Raw genomic sequence first — 18,853 nt, 5'->3', positions numbered from 1 at the left:
TACCAAACTCTTCATTTAACATATAAACGCACACACGGCAAGCACAGAAATGGGTGAAGGGAGGCAAATTATGTATAAGTTAGTACTGAGCACATATATTCTGCTGAATGTGTTAATAAATGCAGTGTGCTCAATGCCCTGGATGCTGTGGAACCTAGAACCAGGAACATGAGCTGATGGCACAGAACTACAGGTCCCAGCATGCACCTCGCGGGGTGCCTTTCAGACACGGTCCCTCCTGCCTCCTGGCGTCTGGTTACCTTGAAGCAGAGGCAGAGGAGCTGAAGCCTGTCGGTAAGTATGGTTGGGGCTGGGATTTGTGGGTGTGGGCGATGTCTGGTTACACAGTGGGAGCTGTGGCAGGTCTGGGGTTTATGGATAAGGGGTGAGGAGACAGGAAGACTTTGCTTTTTAGTCTTGTTGCGTCTTGTAACCATAGCAACAAGGAGGCGGGGCAATTATCCTCACATTATGTTTCCTTATTGTTACCCCCATCAGGGTTCTGGGCTACCCACGAAAATGGGGCAAAAACCTCTCAGGGCCTTTACTCACCAAAGCAGTGGCTGCTGTCATATTACCCCTTCATGTGGGTAACATAAACATGGCCCTTCCTTATTATTTGCTTGCGGAAGTTGAGATAATTCTGTTTTGGTGTAAAGTTACCAGCATCAGCCGAGAGGCAGAACTGTCACCACAGCAGGTACGGGGAAGCTCTCTCAGCGCCAATCATTTTTATGTATAAATACTTTTTTTACATACAGTGTTCATTTTTTAAACTTGTTTAACTTCTGGCGAATGAGAAACTAAATGTCTTTTACTTAACTAAGCGGGTAGTAGATAGGTGGACAGCGTCCCAGCAGAAGTGGTAGATAGCCATAAAGCTATCGGGATAAATGAGCAGACTAGATGGGCTGAACGTGTCTTTCCTGCCGTCACATTGTATGTTTTAATGTTAATTACTTTACTAAGTTAAAACCTGAGGATCAAATTGATCGAAAGAAGAGATCGGTAATATCCAGGAAAGCCTACTATTAAGTTAACATTACCTTCCAAACATACCAAATTCAGAATTATTTTTTAACCTTTTGAGTGACAGTGGGGTGACCAGTGGTATTATAGAGCATGCAAATGGTTAACGAGCAGAAATAAATATATGTATATGTGTGTTTAGATATACCGTTGTGTGTGTGTGTGTGTGTGTATATATATATATATATATATATATATATATATACAGGTATATGTCTCTTGGGGTTATATGAATCTGTTAATGGATTGGGACAAAAACCCTGAGAGTTTAATTTTATAAACACCTCCACCTTAAAGGACACAAACTGCGTTAGTTTCCACTCCTTTCTCTGCTTTAGCTCTTTTTTTTTTTTATAATAAACATTAATTGATTACAACTAACATAAATAGCCAGTTTGAGCTACTGAACGAAATAATACAATTTCTATAAAGAATATATATTTATATATAATAATAAAAATCTCCTAATAATCCACAAAGTGATACAAAGGAGTTTAGGGAAGGAAAAAAAAAACTCTATTCCTTTTAGATCAGAAATAGCTGCTGAAAATGCAAGTATATGGCTATATTCATTTATTTCATGATTAAATAATTTTTTCTTTTCCCTTTTTGTGCATAAAATTTTTGTTCATAATAATAATAATATTTAGAACATATGCTGCGTAAATTGAAGGCGCCATATAAATAAAGGATAATAATAATAGTGATTATATAAAACGTGCTTCATTCTTAAAAAACTAGGCACTCTGTATCAGACATTTTCCTTTTGCATTTTTGGTTATTTTATATGTTCCTTTTTTTTTTCCAACAAGCACTAGAGAGACGCAATGGATAAATACGAGATTGTTCGGAAGATCGGAGAGGGAGCGTTCGGAAAAGCATTTCTCGCAAGAGCAAAGGCTGATAACCTGAATTGCGTAATCAAGGAAATTAACCTGTTAAAGGTAAGCGGTGTTACCAAGATAACCGCGTTATTATTATTATTATTCATTACCAATGCCCATATATTATTGGTGGGCATAACTATGTTTCCAGTCCACTGTGAATGATCAGTGATGGGCTGCCACCTGTTAAGGTTTCACCTGGGGGTCCTGGGTCGCACGTTTACCTCTTTATGTCCCGGGAAATGCTGGACTGATGACCTTTTAAATCCAAATTCTACAAGGGGGACACTGAACAGCCTTTGGGCAAGTAAAAGCTCCCGTCTTCCAAGGTAAGCATGGCCCTGAAATGTGCATCGAAGACCTGGAGGGAGAGACGTGTCCAGCGTTGGGGGGTGAGAGTCGGATGGCAGTCCCATCAGTTGATGCCCATCAGTAGATGCCCATTGTGTGCTCGCTGTGGCTGTTGGCTGATGTGTATTGTGGGAGCGGATGCGTTAGCCCGCTAGACATCCCCGGCGCTGGATGCAGACTACTTTAATATGCCTTCTTCTTTAGGGGTCTGTCCTTTTAATGAATGGCTTCCCAATAATATTTGATTCATTTTTTTGTTCTTTTGTTCTTTTTTTTAGATGCCGCAAAAAGAAAAGGAAGCTTCTCACAAAGAAGTGACCCTGTTGGCCAAGATGAAGCACCCAAACATCGTAACATTTTTCACTGCAGTTGAAGGTCAGCTGGTGGGAACTCCGTACAGTATAAAGCATCATTTGAGTGAAAATGGCTAAATATAATATTATTAATGATCACATCCACGCACCATCATTGCCAGTTGGAATAAACGTAATTGATTACGGCTCCAGTTATGGGTGTATTATCATCATTGAGAGGGGGGAACTTCCAACGTACAGCGATATAATGTATAAGAGTTTGTTTAGCGAGCAGGCTGGTCGTATCAAACTAGAGAATGAGGATGGCTTCTCAGCACAGGATCTTTGTACGAGCAATTTCTTTTTTCTCCCAGAAAGGAATAAGTTATTCATTGTCATGGAGTATTGTGATGGCGGCGACCTGATGAAGAGAATAAACAGACAACGAGGTCTTCTTTTTGATGAAGATCAGGTAGTTAATATACCGTATATTCAAATATATTCAAAAAGTGTCTGACTTTGACCATCAAGAAAGAGAAAAAAAAACAAATCTGTCCCCCATATAGAAGAAAACGCTAAATGTTTTCAAGGTTTTATGCACTGATGGAGACCATACATGGGAACTGTCAGGGTTTGACCAAGTCTCAGGTTTTTTGCCCCAATCCCCGGGTGAAGGGGCAGATTCTAAGCATCGCAGTCTGTATCTGACTCCTTTTTTTATTCCACGGTGCTGTGATCATATATAAGACTTCCAACTGGTGCTTTTGCTACCAGTTTGTTATGGTGAATATGCCTACTTGAATGCAGGTGACCGGTATTAGAGCCAATTGGTTAACACGTTTGGTGAGTCACAGCATAGAATCCTCACAATGGCCCATTAAAGGGTTAATATCTCAGTGGGTCTCAGGGTCAGCTCGCTTAACAAGTTCCCAGATATGCCCGTGACTTTTGGGTCCAAACATACATTGGCATAAGGAATGTACCTTCTTAATTTTAAGTTAGCTAAGTTATGGAATAAATAAGATTTTCTTCTATGTACTAACATTTTAGGAGCATTAAAGCCAATTCCGTTATTACCTGAATTTCTTTTTTTTTTTGTTAATGTTTTTCTTACACTGCGAATGTGGAAACCGACCAGTTGACAAAATGGCTGAATTTTACCCGTAAGACTTTAAAGAAATGAACACTAAGGACATGTTAGATACCGGGAAATGGTCACTGATGCTGCAAGAACATTTATAGAGTCCCGTCAGCTTTAGTATGTAGGGCAGGGGGAAGACTCACCTTTCAGAAGTGTTTCTGCCAAGGGTTTGTGATCGAGCCAATAAAACACATCGACTTGGCTTCTGTTCTGTTAAAAAAAAAAATCCCACGCAAAGAAATATTTCCATTTTTAGACATAAATTTTATATATTTTTTTGTATTTTCTATTTATTTATGTATTTCCTTTTTCTGAGTATTGGGGTTTTTGTTGCAGATCCTGAATTGGTTTGTGCAGATTTCACTGGGTCTTAAACATATCCACGACCGGAAAGTCCTACACAGAGATATTAAGGCGCAGGTACAGATATTTTCCGTTATTGGCTCCGGATGGGTCCGTAGATTGCAGGCGTAAGCGATCGGTTACGCTTTCTTTTTTTTCTCCGCAGAACATCTTTCTCTCCGGTAACGGGACTGTTGCCAAACTGGGCGACTTTGGCATAGCGAGAGTCTTAAACAAGTAAGCGTGAATGGTTAACCTTACACTGACTGGTCCATGGAAAGAAATGTCCCTCGTCTCTCCTATACCTTGGCGATTAACCCCCTAAATCACATGTCATATCATAAACCTTTCTAGCTTATAACAAGTATTTGATTGTATAGTAGTCCTATCATACTGATTCAAACATATTTCCTTTTAAAACAGGTTTGCAGCCTGCATTTAAATAATCTTACATTATTAATTAGGTGATTAAAATATTAGAGCTAGTTAACATTGTTTGGCATTATTTACGTTGCTTTGATTCTATAATCGGTCAACTGATTATATTTTCTAATCTTAAATAAATCCAGAATAAAGTTGCCAGGAAAATAATGCGGCTCCTGCGGTTTTACGACAGTTGTATTATATTTTTAATGATTTTTTTGATTATTTTTATTATTTATTTTGTTATTTTCCCTAGACTTGCTATTTAATATAACGCTAAGGAGGTATTGATGCTGTATATAGAATTTCACGGTTTTAGGGATGTGTGTATTCACTAACCCAGCAGCTTACCGGTCACTTCAGTGCATCAACTCAAGAATTTCACTATACAGCGCTACAGAATCTGCTGGCGCTATATAAATAAATATAGAATACATAAAAATAATACATAATAATTCATAATACATTTCTTTCCTTTTTTAAGCACGATGGAGCTGGCTCGTACCCGCGTTGGAACGCCTTATTACCTTTCACCTGAAATCTGTGAGAATCGGCCTTATAACAACAAGACGTATGTCGCGATTTACTTATACCGTACCTAGCAGGGCTTAGCGGTTTTCTTGTAAATGTGATAGTTTTACGTCTTGGTAATTCAGCCCTTAAAGTCATAAATATTTGAAAAGGCAAAGGTATCCGTTCGCTGCGGTTATTTGCAATGCGAGTAGCGTAACTTTTTCTTTGTATCTGCTTTTGCGATGACACCGCGGTTACAGGGTATATATGGATGTATAAATGGATGTATATAATATACATCTAAGCTTATCTACTGTATTGGTGAATTATCCATTATACACATTGGCATGTGTCGGGGGGGGAGATCTGGGGGTCCTCAGTGCTCTAATGTGCAGGCTACTGTGGCTGGGAGGTAGGTGGCCGCTGGAGCCCAGGGGCCACTGGAGGGCCTTAGCCTGACACTGATCTACTAGCAACATATGATATGATTTGTCAAATTCTGTTTGACCAATTAGTTTAGACAGATCTTAAAAAGATTTTGCGCCCCTAGAAATGCCCCCCCCCCCGCAGCATCATTTATTTTGTACAGATGTGATTAGCGCTCTATTTGTGGTTGTGTTTTAATGCTTTTGTTCTCTGTTTCAGGGATATCTGGTCTCTAGGTTGTGTGCTGTATGAACTGTGTACATTAAAGCATCCTGTAAGCATTTCGCTTTATACTTTCAAATGTTAAATGTGCTCCTTAGATTCAAAGACGTGCCTGCCGATGTACCCCCTGACTACCCCCTGATGTGTCCAGCCATCTCTGGGCACATCAGGGGCCGCACCGCCTGGGAAAAGCTAGTTTTAAGCCACTGATCACATTTATATGTTCCGGACCAAATTCTACATCTGAATAAGTTCTTGAATAAGTTTGTGTCCACTTTTGGTGTGTTTATAAAGGGCATTTTTGGGTCCCAGTATTACACGTGAGACGCAGTAAGGAACATGCCATTGGTTTCTATTGTTATATCCAAGATATGTATCACTATATATTTAATTTGTGAGGATTATTCCCCACTTCATATCATTCGGTTTGACTTTTATTGTGAAGTTTGAAGCAGGTAGCTTACACCAGCTGGTGGTGAAGATCTGCAGAGGCCGCTACGAGCCGCTCTCCTCGAAATACTCTTACGACCTCCGGATCCTGATATCGCAGCTTTTTAAAATATCCCCACGCGACAGACCATCAATCACCTCCATATTAAAGAAGCCATTTTTGGAAAGGCTTATAAACAGGTTCCTGAGCCCAGAGGTAAGTGTCTGTCGCTACTGAATGCATCACGTAGAGTAACGTTGGAAAGAGTAAATCTGATTAAGTGTTTTTATGTTGCTTTTTTTTAGTTGTTTATGTTATGTTTTTATCTCCAGCAAATTCAGGATGAATTCAGCCACACAGTCTTACACAGAAAGAAACAGCCAACATCAACGAAAGTCGGCTGTACCCCAGCACCCAGACAATCTCCAGGTAATGTCCAAAAGTACAGCCCCACGCACTGTATATTCTTCATCCTGAATATCTACATCTACAAGCACGCTGGAGACTATCAGTTTGAGGGCTAGCCCAACCAGGAACATGCTTGCCTAAAACACAATTGGCACACACAGAAACCACAATCTGGCCATTTGTGTCCAATTCACAAAATGGGACGCTCTTATGTTTAGAGGTTTTGCCAAGGAGCAGGGTTTTCATTACACTTTGTATGTGACTTTGCCACCTGTTAATAGGTATTTATGTACTATTTTTACACAAGTTGACTTATAAACCCATTTGTTGCTGTTTTTATACATGTTAATGTGGCATTTAGAGCTGCAGACACTGTGATACGCACATACCCACCAAACATTCTGAATTCCAGGAAAGGATGAATGAATGAAACAGGGAACATCGAATGAATAAAATGTCAGTTCTGGCTCTGCTGCTAGTGCCTGCACATGTACACGTGTACAAAGCCTGATACACAACATTTACACAGAACATCAGTGACTTTCAATCTAATATAAACATTCTCTCCTTTCACACTTTATTTTAATGAAATCATGGATTTTTTTTTGTATATTTGCTTTTTAAGCTACAAAAGGGGAAAGGCTAAAATTGAATCCACAGAGGGCCAAGTTGGTAACGCCTCCCAGGAGAGACGGACTACCAAAAAGGAATGAATGGAAGTCCCCTGTAAATGTCCAGCAGCACATGGCCAAGGTGAGGAATGACAGCGGAACATGATTTACCCTCGTGATTCTGCTATAGTATAGCACTACCTGCGGTGCCTGGAAGGATCTTCTTCTGGATTTTATGCTAATAGATGTTTTAAGGTTTCTCGTATTTTATACAAGACCCCCTGTGCATTCAATAAATCATACATTTATAGTCACAATGAACAGAAACGTTAAAGTACATGTACCACGGTCTAGAGACAATGCTGTGTTGTTCTTTTTCATCATACTGTGAATATATCACAGACTATATTGGATATTATAACATTATGAATATTACAGTATGAGTACATCAGCTATGGAACTTTTCATAATAACATATTTTTGTTATTGTTCAGTATTGGGAACGTAGATTGGATGTCCCCGAGAAACCAGCTGCAGTCAGATTACACGGGAATTACGGCCACTACTACGCTCAGTTGAACAACGTACAACAGCGAGCCTACGAGGTCCAGATGAACCAGCGAGTTGAGGAGTATTGTAAACAAAGAGACATCCAAATCCCGCAACAGTGGTAAGCGTTTATCATACCCCTCCACGTTACACGCGTCCAAATGGAGACACCTTTGAGGTTATGCCTATAGAAGTGGGGCTACATACGGACGGGGCTATAGGTGGGGTCAGGAGCACTCAAGGAGAAGCCTGCAAGGTAATCTGGTTATATTTTAATTAAATGTGTGGTTTTTGATGAGGAGGGGGACTTGGCTATAGTTGTCCCCCTGGGCCGGAAGGTGCCAGCCCTCCCCTGACCACAAATTGTTAGTTGCAATGGCCGTATAAAAATGTGGCTATATATTGTGGATAGGTCTTTTATTTATATGAGCTGATTAATAATACATCTGTTGATTTGTAGGCCAGCAGAGTATTTACAGAGACGTCAGGAAGCACAGCTATATAGAATAAAGGTAGAGAAGCAGTTGGTGAGTATTTTAAAAACCATTAGTTATCTTATTTAATTTCTTTTTTATGATATATTTCTCTTACCTTATGTGAATCCTTATGTGGTTCTGAACGCATGACCTCCAATTCTTTGACGGCTTCCAACACTATTACAATGCACTGCATTATAAAGAGATAATACAAGCTCACTCTGTTATAAAATAAATCCAAACTAGACAAATGATGGTGTACCAGCACTGTGCACAAGGTGTCGGTATAAGACTATAATAAACTCTGTGTTTACTAAATGCATATGACAACGGAGTGGTCTCTTTTTAAGTTTTTCCTTGGTCCTCCTTGCAAACGCATGGAAGGATTCTGAATAACCCCCCATATGTGTTTGCCAACCCCCCCAAAAGCTCCTACGCTTACAGGAGATATGTTCAGGCGTGTTGTACATTACTCTCCAGTTGTAGCTTGTTCAAGACTTCTAGGGTCTAATATGACCCCCCACTGCAAGCACACTCATACTGCTTTTAATGGGAGTGATTTCATGCCGCTGATTGGGTGCCTGGGAGGGGACGGTGTGTTGCAGCTCTCGAGCTGCAGCTTCTACTAAAGGTAAGTGATTTATCTATTTTGCAGGTTGGAGCATGCTTATTAAAGTACCTTCATTTATGTGTCCCTTTAAATGCCAAGGCCTTCTAATCTAACCTCTAGCCATACTTTTGAATAGCTAATTTTTCACGAAACAAGCTCAGATCAGATAGTATATGTGTACATATGTCTGCGTGGAGTGGGCATATGGCTGTCCTGAAGCTAAGACTAGAACAAGAATTGATAACGATTTAAGTCCTAACATCATGGAAAAAGGGCCAAATAATTATATCTGCGATCGGATTCTATGTTTCTATGCAGACTACTGTATTTATTGTAACTCCCATTTATTATACTATAAACTGTTCCAAGTATACCTGTTAGTGCTTAATAAATACATATCTACATATAACAGCATGACTATGTATATTCCCTTTCTCTTTTATGTGGTGCACTGGCCACATACCTTACACGTATTTGTGATCGATGGTGTTCCATGCTGTCCCCAGCGTAAAGTAGGTTAAGGCGAAGACAGAAATGTTTGGCAAGGGCGTAGTGCCACGTGGATCCATTCCAAATACACACTGACTTTGTGGCTCACTTCTAGCACATTCACCTAAGAGAAGTTGGAGGGGTCTCCCCAATATGTCTCCCATGGGTCTATCATTTAACAGCTTTCAATGCATGTTCCGTTAAGCCGATGTTTCAGCCACTGACAAGAGCCCTCCAACTCCAGATGGGAAGTCCAGCCAAGATGGAGCCAGCACATTTTATTTAATACCAGTTGATAGATTGCTGCCAGCTTTGAGTGGTGTAACTTGGCTTTAAGTAAAAGGGCCAAAAAGAGCAGTTATGCCAGACTGCGTAATAATGTGGTTTAAGGATAGGAGTTTGCCTGCTGTTTGTAATCTAATGTGTCTAATAAAACATTTGTATTATTGAACAGCATTCAGTGCCAAACGACAAATATGAGATATCAATCTTCAGAATGAATAATCGTTGCAGCTAATGACCTCATTTCTGAAAACAGGACTTCACAGAGAAGATCATCCATTTATACCTCAATGTTTATTCTATTCTCAACGTATTTCTTTAACGTGTAGGGTCTACGGCCATCCTCTGCTGATCATTTCTACAAACCAGTGCAAGGTCCAAGACCTGAAATCCACCCTGAACAGCACTTGGAGAGGACACCACAGAGACAGCAGCCCAGGAACAATGAGAAAGAAGAACAGGTAGAATCTGCATCCCGCCTTTATCTCATCATTTATACAACATGAAAGCGCAGAAGAAGGGGCTTCACAACTAGGTAGACCGTCAAGGCCGGGGAATGATGACGACTAGAAGGGACAGAACGATAGTGCTAGTTCTGCAATAGGCATCAAGCAGATCCTACTCCATGTCCTACTGCTAATTTCACTTGTGTTAACTTTTCAGACATAATCGTTATTTATTGATTTATAAAGCGCCATCATATCCCACAGCACTGTACAACGGGTAAACAAGACATAACAAATATTACATAACAATTTTCACCTACTGGGTTGTCTTCAGGTTATCCAGGGAATAATATTTGTAAACTGTAAATTGAAAACACAGTCGGTGTTGAGGACACATATATTCACTAGCTTCCATAAGGATGAAGGGCCCCTTTGAGCAAAATAATATATATTTTTTTAGGGCTAGCTGGCCACTATTGGCACTTCCACAACGCTCCCACAACTATTTTTACAATTCTTGATTGGTGAATAAATATAATAATATATAGAGAGCTTGTTTCCAAGCGGTTCCTCTCCCTACAGAATTACCGTATGAGGGCACAGTGAGCCTCAACTGATTTGTTTTCCGCCATATTGTTTTTATGTGTGAGCATCAGCCTTTTCCTAACATCAGATTAACTGTTGTAGCCGTATGCCCAGTGATAACTTATAATGTTTTACCTGACAGTACCTGAAACAGCTTGAACTCATTCGCCAGCAGTATTATAGTGAAGTTAAAGAAAATAAAGTCAAAGCTGGAGGAGGCTATCAGGTAAATACAATTGTTTGTGTGTGTGTGTGTGTGTGTGTATATATATGTGTATATACGTGTATATATATATATATATATATATATATATATATATATTTATAAGGTTTAATGAGAATAAAAGTTAGATCCTCTTCTGGGATTATCTCTCATTCCAGTGAGAGAGGCTCGATCTTAATGACATATTTTTAAAGGGAAATAATGTAACCCAGGTGCAGCACCATCTTATCGTTTATGATGTGCAGCACCATCTCATAAAACAGAATCATTTAATTTTCGTGACCCATATTTAGTGCCTTTTACATTGGGTTTTAATGCGTGGTCGACTATGCAGTGCACACTCAGATATACAAACAAAATCTTCATTAATTACATTGGAACAAAAGCAGTTATATCAGTGTTACAACGGATCGGGTCTTCATCAAGGTGAGCTAAACAAAGAATAAAGCAATTAGAGATAAAAATATAGAGTTTAAATACCCTAGGAGTGGAAGAAATCAAGCAAGGAAGATGCTTCACGCCGAAAAGCTGTTTTGACAACTAATAGTGCTGTAATAGTGATGCAAAGGTAAAGCTTGGCCAAAATTCGTTCAGGCAACAATGATCTAAAGCACACCAGCAAATCTACAACAGAATGGCTGAAAAATAACAGAATCAAGGTGTTGCAATAGCCCAGTCAAAGTCCAAACCTCAACCCGATTAAAATGCTGTTGTGGGACCTTAATAGATCTGTGCATAAACAAATGCCTGCAAACCTCAATGAAGCAACGTTGTAGAAGAGTGGGCCTAAATTCCTCCACAACAATGCTGGAGAGTTAGAGAGTCACACAGAAAATTAATACTTTCAGTTATTGCTGCTAAAGATGGTTCTATAAGCTATTAAAGGTGTACTTAGTTTTTAACACATGGCTTCTCCATTTTGGCTTTGTTTTTGTTGCATAAATCATGGCATGGTGTAATATGTCATGTGTTGTTGTTCACCTCATTTTTAGACCCGCTAAGGAACAGATGATCATTATTACGTCCTGATATGTAAAACCATAGAATTCAAAGAGGGTGTACTTTCCTTTTCACATGACTAGCCATTAGTATGTGTTTTATCTCAGCCCAATCTGCTAGACAAACATCCTGACTCCTTATCATACTGACTAGTGGTAACCAATAGAATTGCTCAGTACTAATCACATAGCCGGACACTCTGACTAATGAAATTCTGGAGAAGTAGACTTCATTAGTATTCCTAAAAAATGTCATCTCAATGTAGTGTCTGAGCAGGGAAAGTCACTCGAAATATCACATTATTGGTCTGCAGATAAAGGGTTTATTGGAACATCGCATTTATGACAGCACTGAATTTTGTCCTCATGAAGAAAAATATGATTTCTATGAGACTTCCCCTTTAAGATACCGCAATCACTAGCTATAACGTTTTGTGAATGGAGCCCACTGAACATTGCTATTTAAGATGTTTAAAAAACGGATGATGCTGGTAAAATAAATAATCATATATTGCATGTTATATAATATTATACAGGAGGCCCCTAAGGTTCCAAAGGCAACATACGTAGTGAAGCCAGGGAAGAATGGAAAGGGGACACCTCACAGGGACCAGCCTGATACCCCACAGCCGGCGGAGGTAATAGTGGAAATATCACAAATAAAGCCAAATGCTCCTTTTGTGTCACTTGCTACTATGGAGGTTTCATGTTAGATGGGGAACCTGTTAAGTGCCAAAAAAATAACGTTCTTTTTGTCTTTAAGGACATTGAAAAACATTTAATTCAAATCTCTGTGCAAAACAGACAAGAAAGGAAAGCACTGGAAGAAAAGTATAAAGTCAAGGTATGATTTCTGGTATCTGAAACTAACTACTTTACAAGTACTTTCTTATAAATGTGTTTAACATGCAGGAATATACATAGAATTGAATAATTACTTGCCTTAGCGAGAAGCTGCAGATGCAGAGCTGCAGCAGAGCACACTCTTCATGGTCTTATGTTTCCTGCAACTGATCGGCATCCATCAGCGGCAGGAAAGCGAGGAGAGATTGTTTCCCCTGAGCTCCCAGCAAGGACAAGACCTGAATAAGACTTTCACCAAGCCAAGAAAGGCAAAGCTGCCTGGACCCGAGTGTTGTCTGGGGGAGGCTTCCAGAGCCTGGCTTAGCTGGGTCTGGCAGGGCAGGGAAGTGATTAGTTAGGCTGGTTGGTCTGGGCCAGCAAAATGTAGTGAGAGAGAGTGGCCCGATTGTGTTAGGCTTTTCTTTTATAATTGTCACTTGTAAATACAATCACACTTCAAATCTTCCCTTGATCTATACATTTTTTTTGTAGTTCTGCCATAATTTAGTCATGAAGTACTCTTTAAGGTATGATACTTACGAGAAAATAAGCAGTTTATGATGCTTCGTAGGGTGGAGTGAAGTTTGAAATTGATTTACACGAACCTTTTCAAGAGGAAGACACCAAAGCGGATGAGGTAGGACGTGTGAATGCATGTGTAATAGTATAGGTCAAGCAAACATCTTCGGTATAAAAGGCAATTAATTCAGATACACCTTGTGCGTGTTTAGGTTTTTGTATGTTGCTGGATGAACCCTTTTCCGTTGATCTATACACTTCCTTCTATATATAAAAAATGCAAAGTGCTCAAGGTGCAAAAAAAGATTTGTCTTTAAGCTGCAATTTCCGATTTGTAGTGAGAACACCTAGATTAAATTGGATAACACAGATAGTACTCCTGCCTTCCTAATGCTGATTGATTTTGACATTGTGGTATCGTCGCAGGAAGCTGATTTACTCAATGATACTCTGACATTTGATCATGGGAAGAAACTCGAGGATGTCAACTGGAGTGAGATGTACAAAGGTTGTGCCGTACAGGACTCGGGTAATAGCCTTCAGCTTAGTTGCTCTCTCAGGACCTATTCCATTTGTTAGACTGTATGAGGTTATTCACACACTTTCCATACCGTGCTCCTATGGCTTGTCCTCCTCTCTCTATATCAGTCTTCTTTCTCACATGCCTTCTCCCCGGTCTCTGCGCCTCTGCGCCTTTTCTTCTCCATAACGTGCAAGATCTGAATCTATAGCACTTGCTGTGCATATATGATATGATATCCTGGCGTATGATATGATATACTGGCATATGATATCCTGGCATATGATATGATATCCTGGAGCTCCCCATTCTCATTCATGTGTGAGGACATCGGATTCTGTTGATCTCAGTCAGTGTGGGCCACTAACAGGGATACTCTGATATCTTAAACCGCAGTTTTTTACAGTCTCGATAGAACCTTGTCTAGCCCTAGTACCGTATTGGCTCGGATATAGGCCGCCCCCGTATATAGGCCGCACCCTAAATGTTTGGTGCTTTTTTTAAAGAAAAAGTTTTTTTCTTTAAAAAAGCACCAAAAACATGCTGCCACTCTGTCCCCCCCCCCAGATATGCTGCCACTCTGTCCCCCCCCCGAGATATGCTGCCACTCTGTCCTCTCTCCCCCCCCTCGATATGCTGCCACTCTGTCCTCTCTCCCCCCCCTCGATATGCTGCCACTCTGTCCTCCCCCCCCCGATTTACCAGAGTAGACACCTGGGTGTCTTACGGGGCCAGAGGGGGACATCTATGCACATCGTGTATACAGCTCCCGGTGCCGGCACTTCCGCTGAGTGCTGGAAGTTGTATACGCGTATTGCGTAGATGTCTTCCGCCAGCCCTGCAAGACACCCGGGAGTCTGCTCTGGTAAGTCGGGGGGGGTTAAAATGCATCGTGCGGATGTTCACCGGCAGCGGCGCATCGCCGCTGCCGGTGAACGTCCGTGCGATGCGATGCGCTTAGACAACCTCCCGTGCCGGTACTCCCCCGTGGAAAGTGCTGGCAGGGGAGGCTGTCTGAGCGTATCAGACAGTAGGATACAGGTCCCCTGCACCGCTGCGGGGGATCTGTATCCTAACCCCGCTGCCTGCTCGGCGCCCGGGCGTCGGGCGCTAGACCCCGAATATAGGCCGCACTTTAAGTCTTTAAAGTGGGGGAAAAAAGTGCGGCCTATATTCGGGCCAATACGGTATTTAAGTGCCCTGTCCACTGCTGTCTGGTATTTTGTCCTTATACTGTAACTTCCTGTGATGTCATCCCAAATACAGTAGGCTTTTGACAATCTACACCCACCACTAATGGGTTTTTTACCCCCTCTAGCCTGCTAGGTACTAGCATGACAGTAAATATAGTGTTCCGATAAAGTAAAGCATTCTTTACAGACCTCGTGTTCATTACTATAAACAGCGGGCTTGCCACTGGAAGCATAAACAAGACAGCAAATTCCACCTCCAGTTTATTGGGGGGATTGTTCTCCGATTCCTATTAATCTCAAGATGTTTCAAAAACAAAGAGCAAAAATCATAAACATAAAGACAACAGATTATTTTAACCATGAACAGTCATGCATACAAATTGATTCTCCCTACATGCAAATCAAACCAACTATACTTGCGAAATAGCAATAAAAAAGTGTATTTAACAATAGTAACAGATCAGATAAAATAGGTACAGTCTGGATAGCTCTCCTGTGCTAATATTATCTGACTTGTCAATCTGTGTATTTTGCTGTGACTCTGCGTATAACTATAAATGTGCGGCTATTCCAGTTTGAACTCTATAATATGTCAGGGGAAAAGACCTAGATATTCTTGAAAGTCTGGTTAAACCGGATCAATCGGAAGCATTCTCGCTTCCCCAGATGGAGCCTTAGTGTTTAAATGTAATCGTAAGACATTTAAAGGCTTGCATGTAAACTTAAACGCTCTAGACTGCTGGGAGAGGCGGGTGAAGACCCCACTACACCACAGAATCAATTGGCATGATCTCTGCCGGGCTCCTAGAATACCACTACATGCATGGGGGGGCAGCTGACATCCTAATGGGGTTCCACGCACGGAGCTGGCGCTCTAAGGGTTTAACGAAATATCTCCAAATTACAGCAAAAAAGCAGAATTTATCTCTAGACCATGTTTCATTTGTTAGAACGTATACATTTAATAATATAGTATTTCTTTTGTAGATAGGTGCCATAGAATTACAGAGAAATACTCTCTAGCTTATCACATTAGTGCGGATACAAGTGTAAAATCATCCGTCTCTTCTATTGTGTCCCGTGTATATTAATCCTAGTCTTGTCATACCCCTTGTATATATGTAATTTACAAAGCGCTGCGTAAATTGTTGGCGCTATATAAATAACAGATAATAATAATACTGTATTTTTGTTCATGTTGTTTTGCAGATGATACCAAACTGGGTGATAAAACAGCAGATAACCGGAAACAGTGGACTCCAGGAGTTCCTAAAACATTGCTGCATATTCTACAGGCGGCTGACGTCACGTCTGTTAGCGACACCGTGGCCGACATAGACCGTGGTGAGGAGCGACAAAAGTAACAACGAGCCTGTGTGATTAATCTACAGGAAGCAGGGAATCCCAAATGTTCTGTGTATAAACCCCACCATAGAGATAAAGAATAGTGATTAACAGAACCGGCAATGCAACCATTTACCTACATACAGTAAGACAAGAATCCAGCACACAAAATCCGATTTAGCGTGACAGGCAAAGGTTACTGGAAGCTAGACGTGATCAGGATAGACTTATGGGTAGCGTTTTATAGCCCCATAATTGGTATGTACTATTACATATAATCTATCTCCTTAGAAAGTAGTGAAGGGCACAGCATAAATTAATAATGCTCGCTTTACATGTGAACATGGCTAACGACCCAATCTAAACTTGGGTCAACGCCTACTAATCTTGGCAGAGTTCCCGGGAATCATAGCCAATTGCTGAACGTGATTGGAACGCTGGACCAACTCAATCAGGGTCATCTGCCCTGACGCAACGATGCACTGAATTGGGTAGAGCAAACTGGTTAATGCTGAAAGTATGGAGTCAGTAAACCGAGCTTACAGTACCTAGAAGTCTACTAAATACAGTCATGAGATGACCATTTTAGGTTAATTCATATTCCACGATGGCTTTGAGTCAAAATTACTAATTTGAGTAATCTCATACTTTTTGTTTTGCCAGTTGATGACTTGCCCATAAATCGGAAGCAGTGGAAACACATGGCACCTGCTACGCTGTTAAAAGCCTTGGCTGAGGCGGAGATGGATAACTCCATTATCCATGATGAAGATGTGTGTGGTGAGAATAAAATGTTTCCTCCTCTGGTTCTCTGCGAAATGTAATACACAACCGGTGAGATCATAAGCAGGCGTTACACGAGAAGTAGTTCTCTGTATTCTGCTGTTTTGACCAACCCATTCACTCCATCTAAAACAATCTGGGACCACCATTAAATAAGTTGACCTTTTCTTCTGTTTAGATGGAACTTTGAAGCAATGGCCTCCAGTGAAGGGAGATGTGGAAACTGACGAAGCATCAGAGGATGACTTGGATGAAGAGCGACTAGAACCAAGATCTGACGATGACGATACGTAAGAGTTTTACTGATAAGACCAAGCATGGGTCTGTTTTATATGGTAAAAGGCCTTCTTAGTCAATAGACACTCCAGTCATCATGTGCACCTTCAAATCGCAAGGTGACCTCTGTGCATTTTCCCCTTTCCCCACCCCAGCTATATGTCATGTAGATGTCCACAATCAACTCCAGCGTTGGGGTAGGGGCCTGTTCAGATCTCTTGTGCACATGCGCAGAAAGCACTCCTATTTTCAATTAGGGCATTCCTGTCACTGATTGGAGGCTGATTGGAAGCCAATCAGTTGTAAGAATTGCTGAACCACAGAAAGGAAGGCCAACTGCAGCAGGAACACATAGTAAAGCACTTTAACGTGGATTCTTCTTCAGTAAAGTGGCCCTAACAGGGCCCGGTGTGTCGGTGCGGGCTCCAGCTCAATGCCAGGCTTGGCCCTGATCTTTAGTGGATTAGTGAGCCATTTAAGGTGTCTTATCTTATGTCTGTGTCTACAAAAAGCAGTCTGGTTCATTGAACTGGATCTGCCTCAGCTTGTGCCAATCCATTGTTGGTTCACCTGGGTCATGAGGGACATAGAGGGTTAACCTGAAAAGCATAATTTAATGAATGATAAAAGTATACATTTTCACACCATGATACTACTTGATATAACCTCTGTATTTACAGCAATTTCGAAGAATCCGAAGACGAACTTAGAGAGGAGGTCATGGACTCCATGGAAAGAGTTTTAGGTCACACAGAAGGAAAGGCGTTAGAAGAAAAAGTGGTTGAGAAAAAAGATTCTTCTGCAGAGAAGCCTGCCATGGATACACGGAGTTCCGATGCTCAGAAGCCAGACCAGAGTTCAGCAGAAAACAGCTAAGAGGCAATAAGAAGAGACGGGGTGTAGCAATGGATGACAAGCTGCCTTTAATGTCAGGGTAGAGATAGATATGTACTACTCACATGTATGGGTAGTATGTATACAGCAGACACATGCAACAGAAAGTCATCGTTCATGTATTGTATTGTATTGTAGTGGCGTACCAGTCTGTGTTTGGAAGATGTTGCCATCAAGCCAAGGCAATCATTAATCGTAATAGCTGATTATATATATCTATACATATATACTGTATATGCAGACATTTAAATGTCCTAGACATGCAAAACAATATGTTTTGTCACTGAATGTACACAACATGTAAGCATATAATTCAAACTGCCATATGCTGTTCTATGCTTTAAGGGTTTAGCAATTTGCTGTCTGCTGTAGTTCGACCTTATCTTTATACATCTTTGCTTAACTTTGTATAGCCAACTACACTATTCACAGCAAGTCATCAGTAATTAACTTTCTATTAAAAAGAAAACAAAAACCTACCTATGCCTTAACTGATAATAAATATAGTGCATTAAAACAGTATTTTTAAAAGGTGGGATGATTGACGTTTGGTGGAAAATATGTGCCAAAAGCATAAGATCAATGAATGGTATGGGGGGGGTACTTGTGGTTGGTAGAATCTGCGCCTAGAGAATTTATGGTTAAAAATAATTTCTTAAAACATTTTTAAACTGAGGGTACAAGTTTTAGCAAAAGGGACAGCTGAAGGAAAAGTTGTGTTTCAGCACTTTCACTTCATTATACATTAAG

At 40.6% G+C, this 18,853-nt stretch overlaps 1 protein-coding gene across 1 annotated transcript; it reads left to right on the top strand.

Moving 5' to 3' along the window:
• Positions 1–1,846: 1,846 nt before the first annotated feature.
• On the top strand, positions 1,847–18,223 carry NEK5 (NIMA related kinase 5). The gene is made up of 22 exons (XM_053457756.1): positions 1,847–1,973; positions 2,543–2,639; positions 2,932–3,029; positions 4,035–4,118; positions 4,207–4,277; positions 4,948–5,034; positions 5,622–5,676; positions 6,070–6,270; positions 6,387–6,483; positions 7,088–7,215; positions 7,568–7,743; positions 8,083–8,149; positions 9,809–9,940; positions 10,653–10,736; positions 12,268–12,369; positions 12,495–12,575; positions 13,146–13,211; positions 13,520–13,622; positions 16,016–16,150; positions 16,814–16,930; positions 17,112–17,223; positions 17,890–18,223. Exons 1-22 carry the CDS (start codon positions 1,857–1,859, stop codon positions 18,083–18,085), a joined length of 2,406 nt encoding a protein of 801 aa, XP_053313731.1. The 5' UTR covers positions 1,847–1,856; the 3' UTR covers positions 18,086–18,223.
• The last annotated feature ends 630 nt before the right edge of the window (positions 18,224–18,853 follow it).

Source organism: Spea bombifrons, chromosome 2, assembly GCF_027358695.1.
Source record: "Spea bombifrons isolate aSpeBom1 chromosome 2, aSpeBom1.2.pri, whole genome shotgun sequence".
Taxonomy (NCBI): Eukaryota; Metazoa; Chordata; class Amphibia; order Anura; family Pelobatidae; genus Spea; species Spea bombifrons.
This window is presented reverse-complemented; position numbering and strand designations above follow the sequence as displayed.

What these genes read in the sequence shown, in the direction of transcription:
- NEK5 (XM_053457756.1), top strand. Translation starts at nt 1,857, where the DNA reads ATGGATAAATACGAGATTGTTCGGAAGATCGGAGAGGGAGCGTTCGGA. An exon ending in ACAGAGATATTAAGGCGCAG is followed by an intron (nt 4,119 to 4,206) that starts GTACAGATATTT and finishes TTTTCTCCGCAG; the next exon opens with AACATCTTTCTCTCCGGTAA. An exon ending in AAGAAAAGTATAAAGTCAAG is followed by an intron (nt 12,576 to 13,145) that starts GTATGATTTCTG and finishes GATGCTTCGTAG; the next exon opens with GGTGGAGTGAAGTTTGAAAT.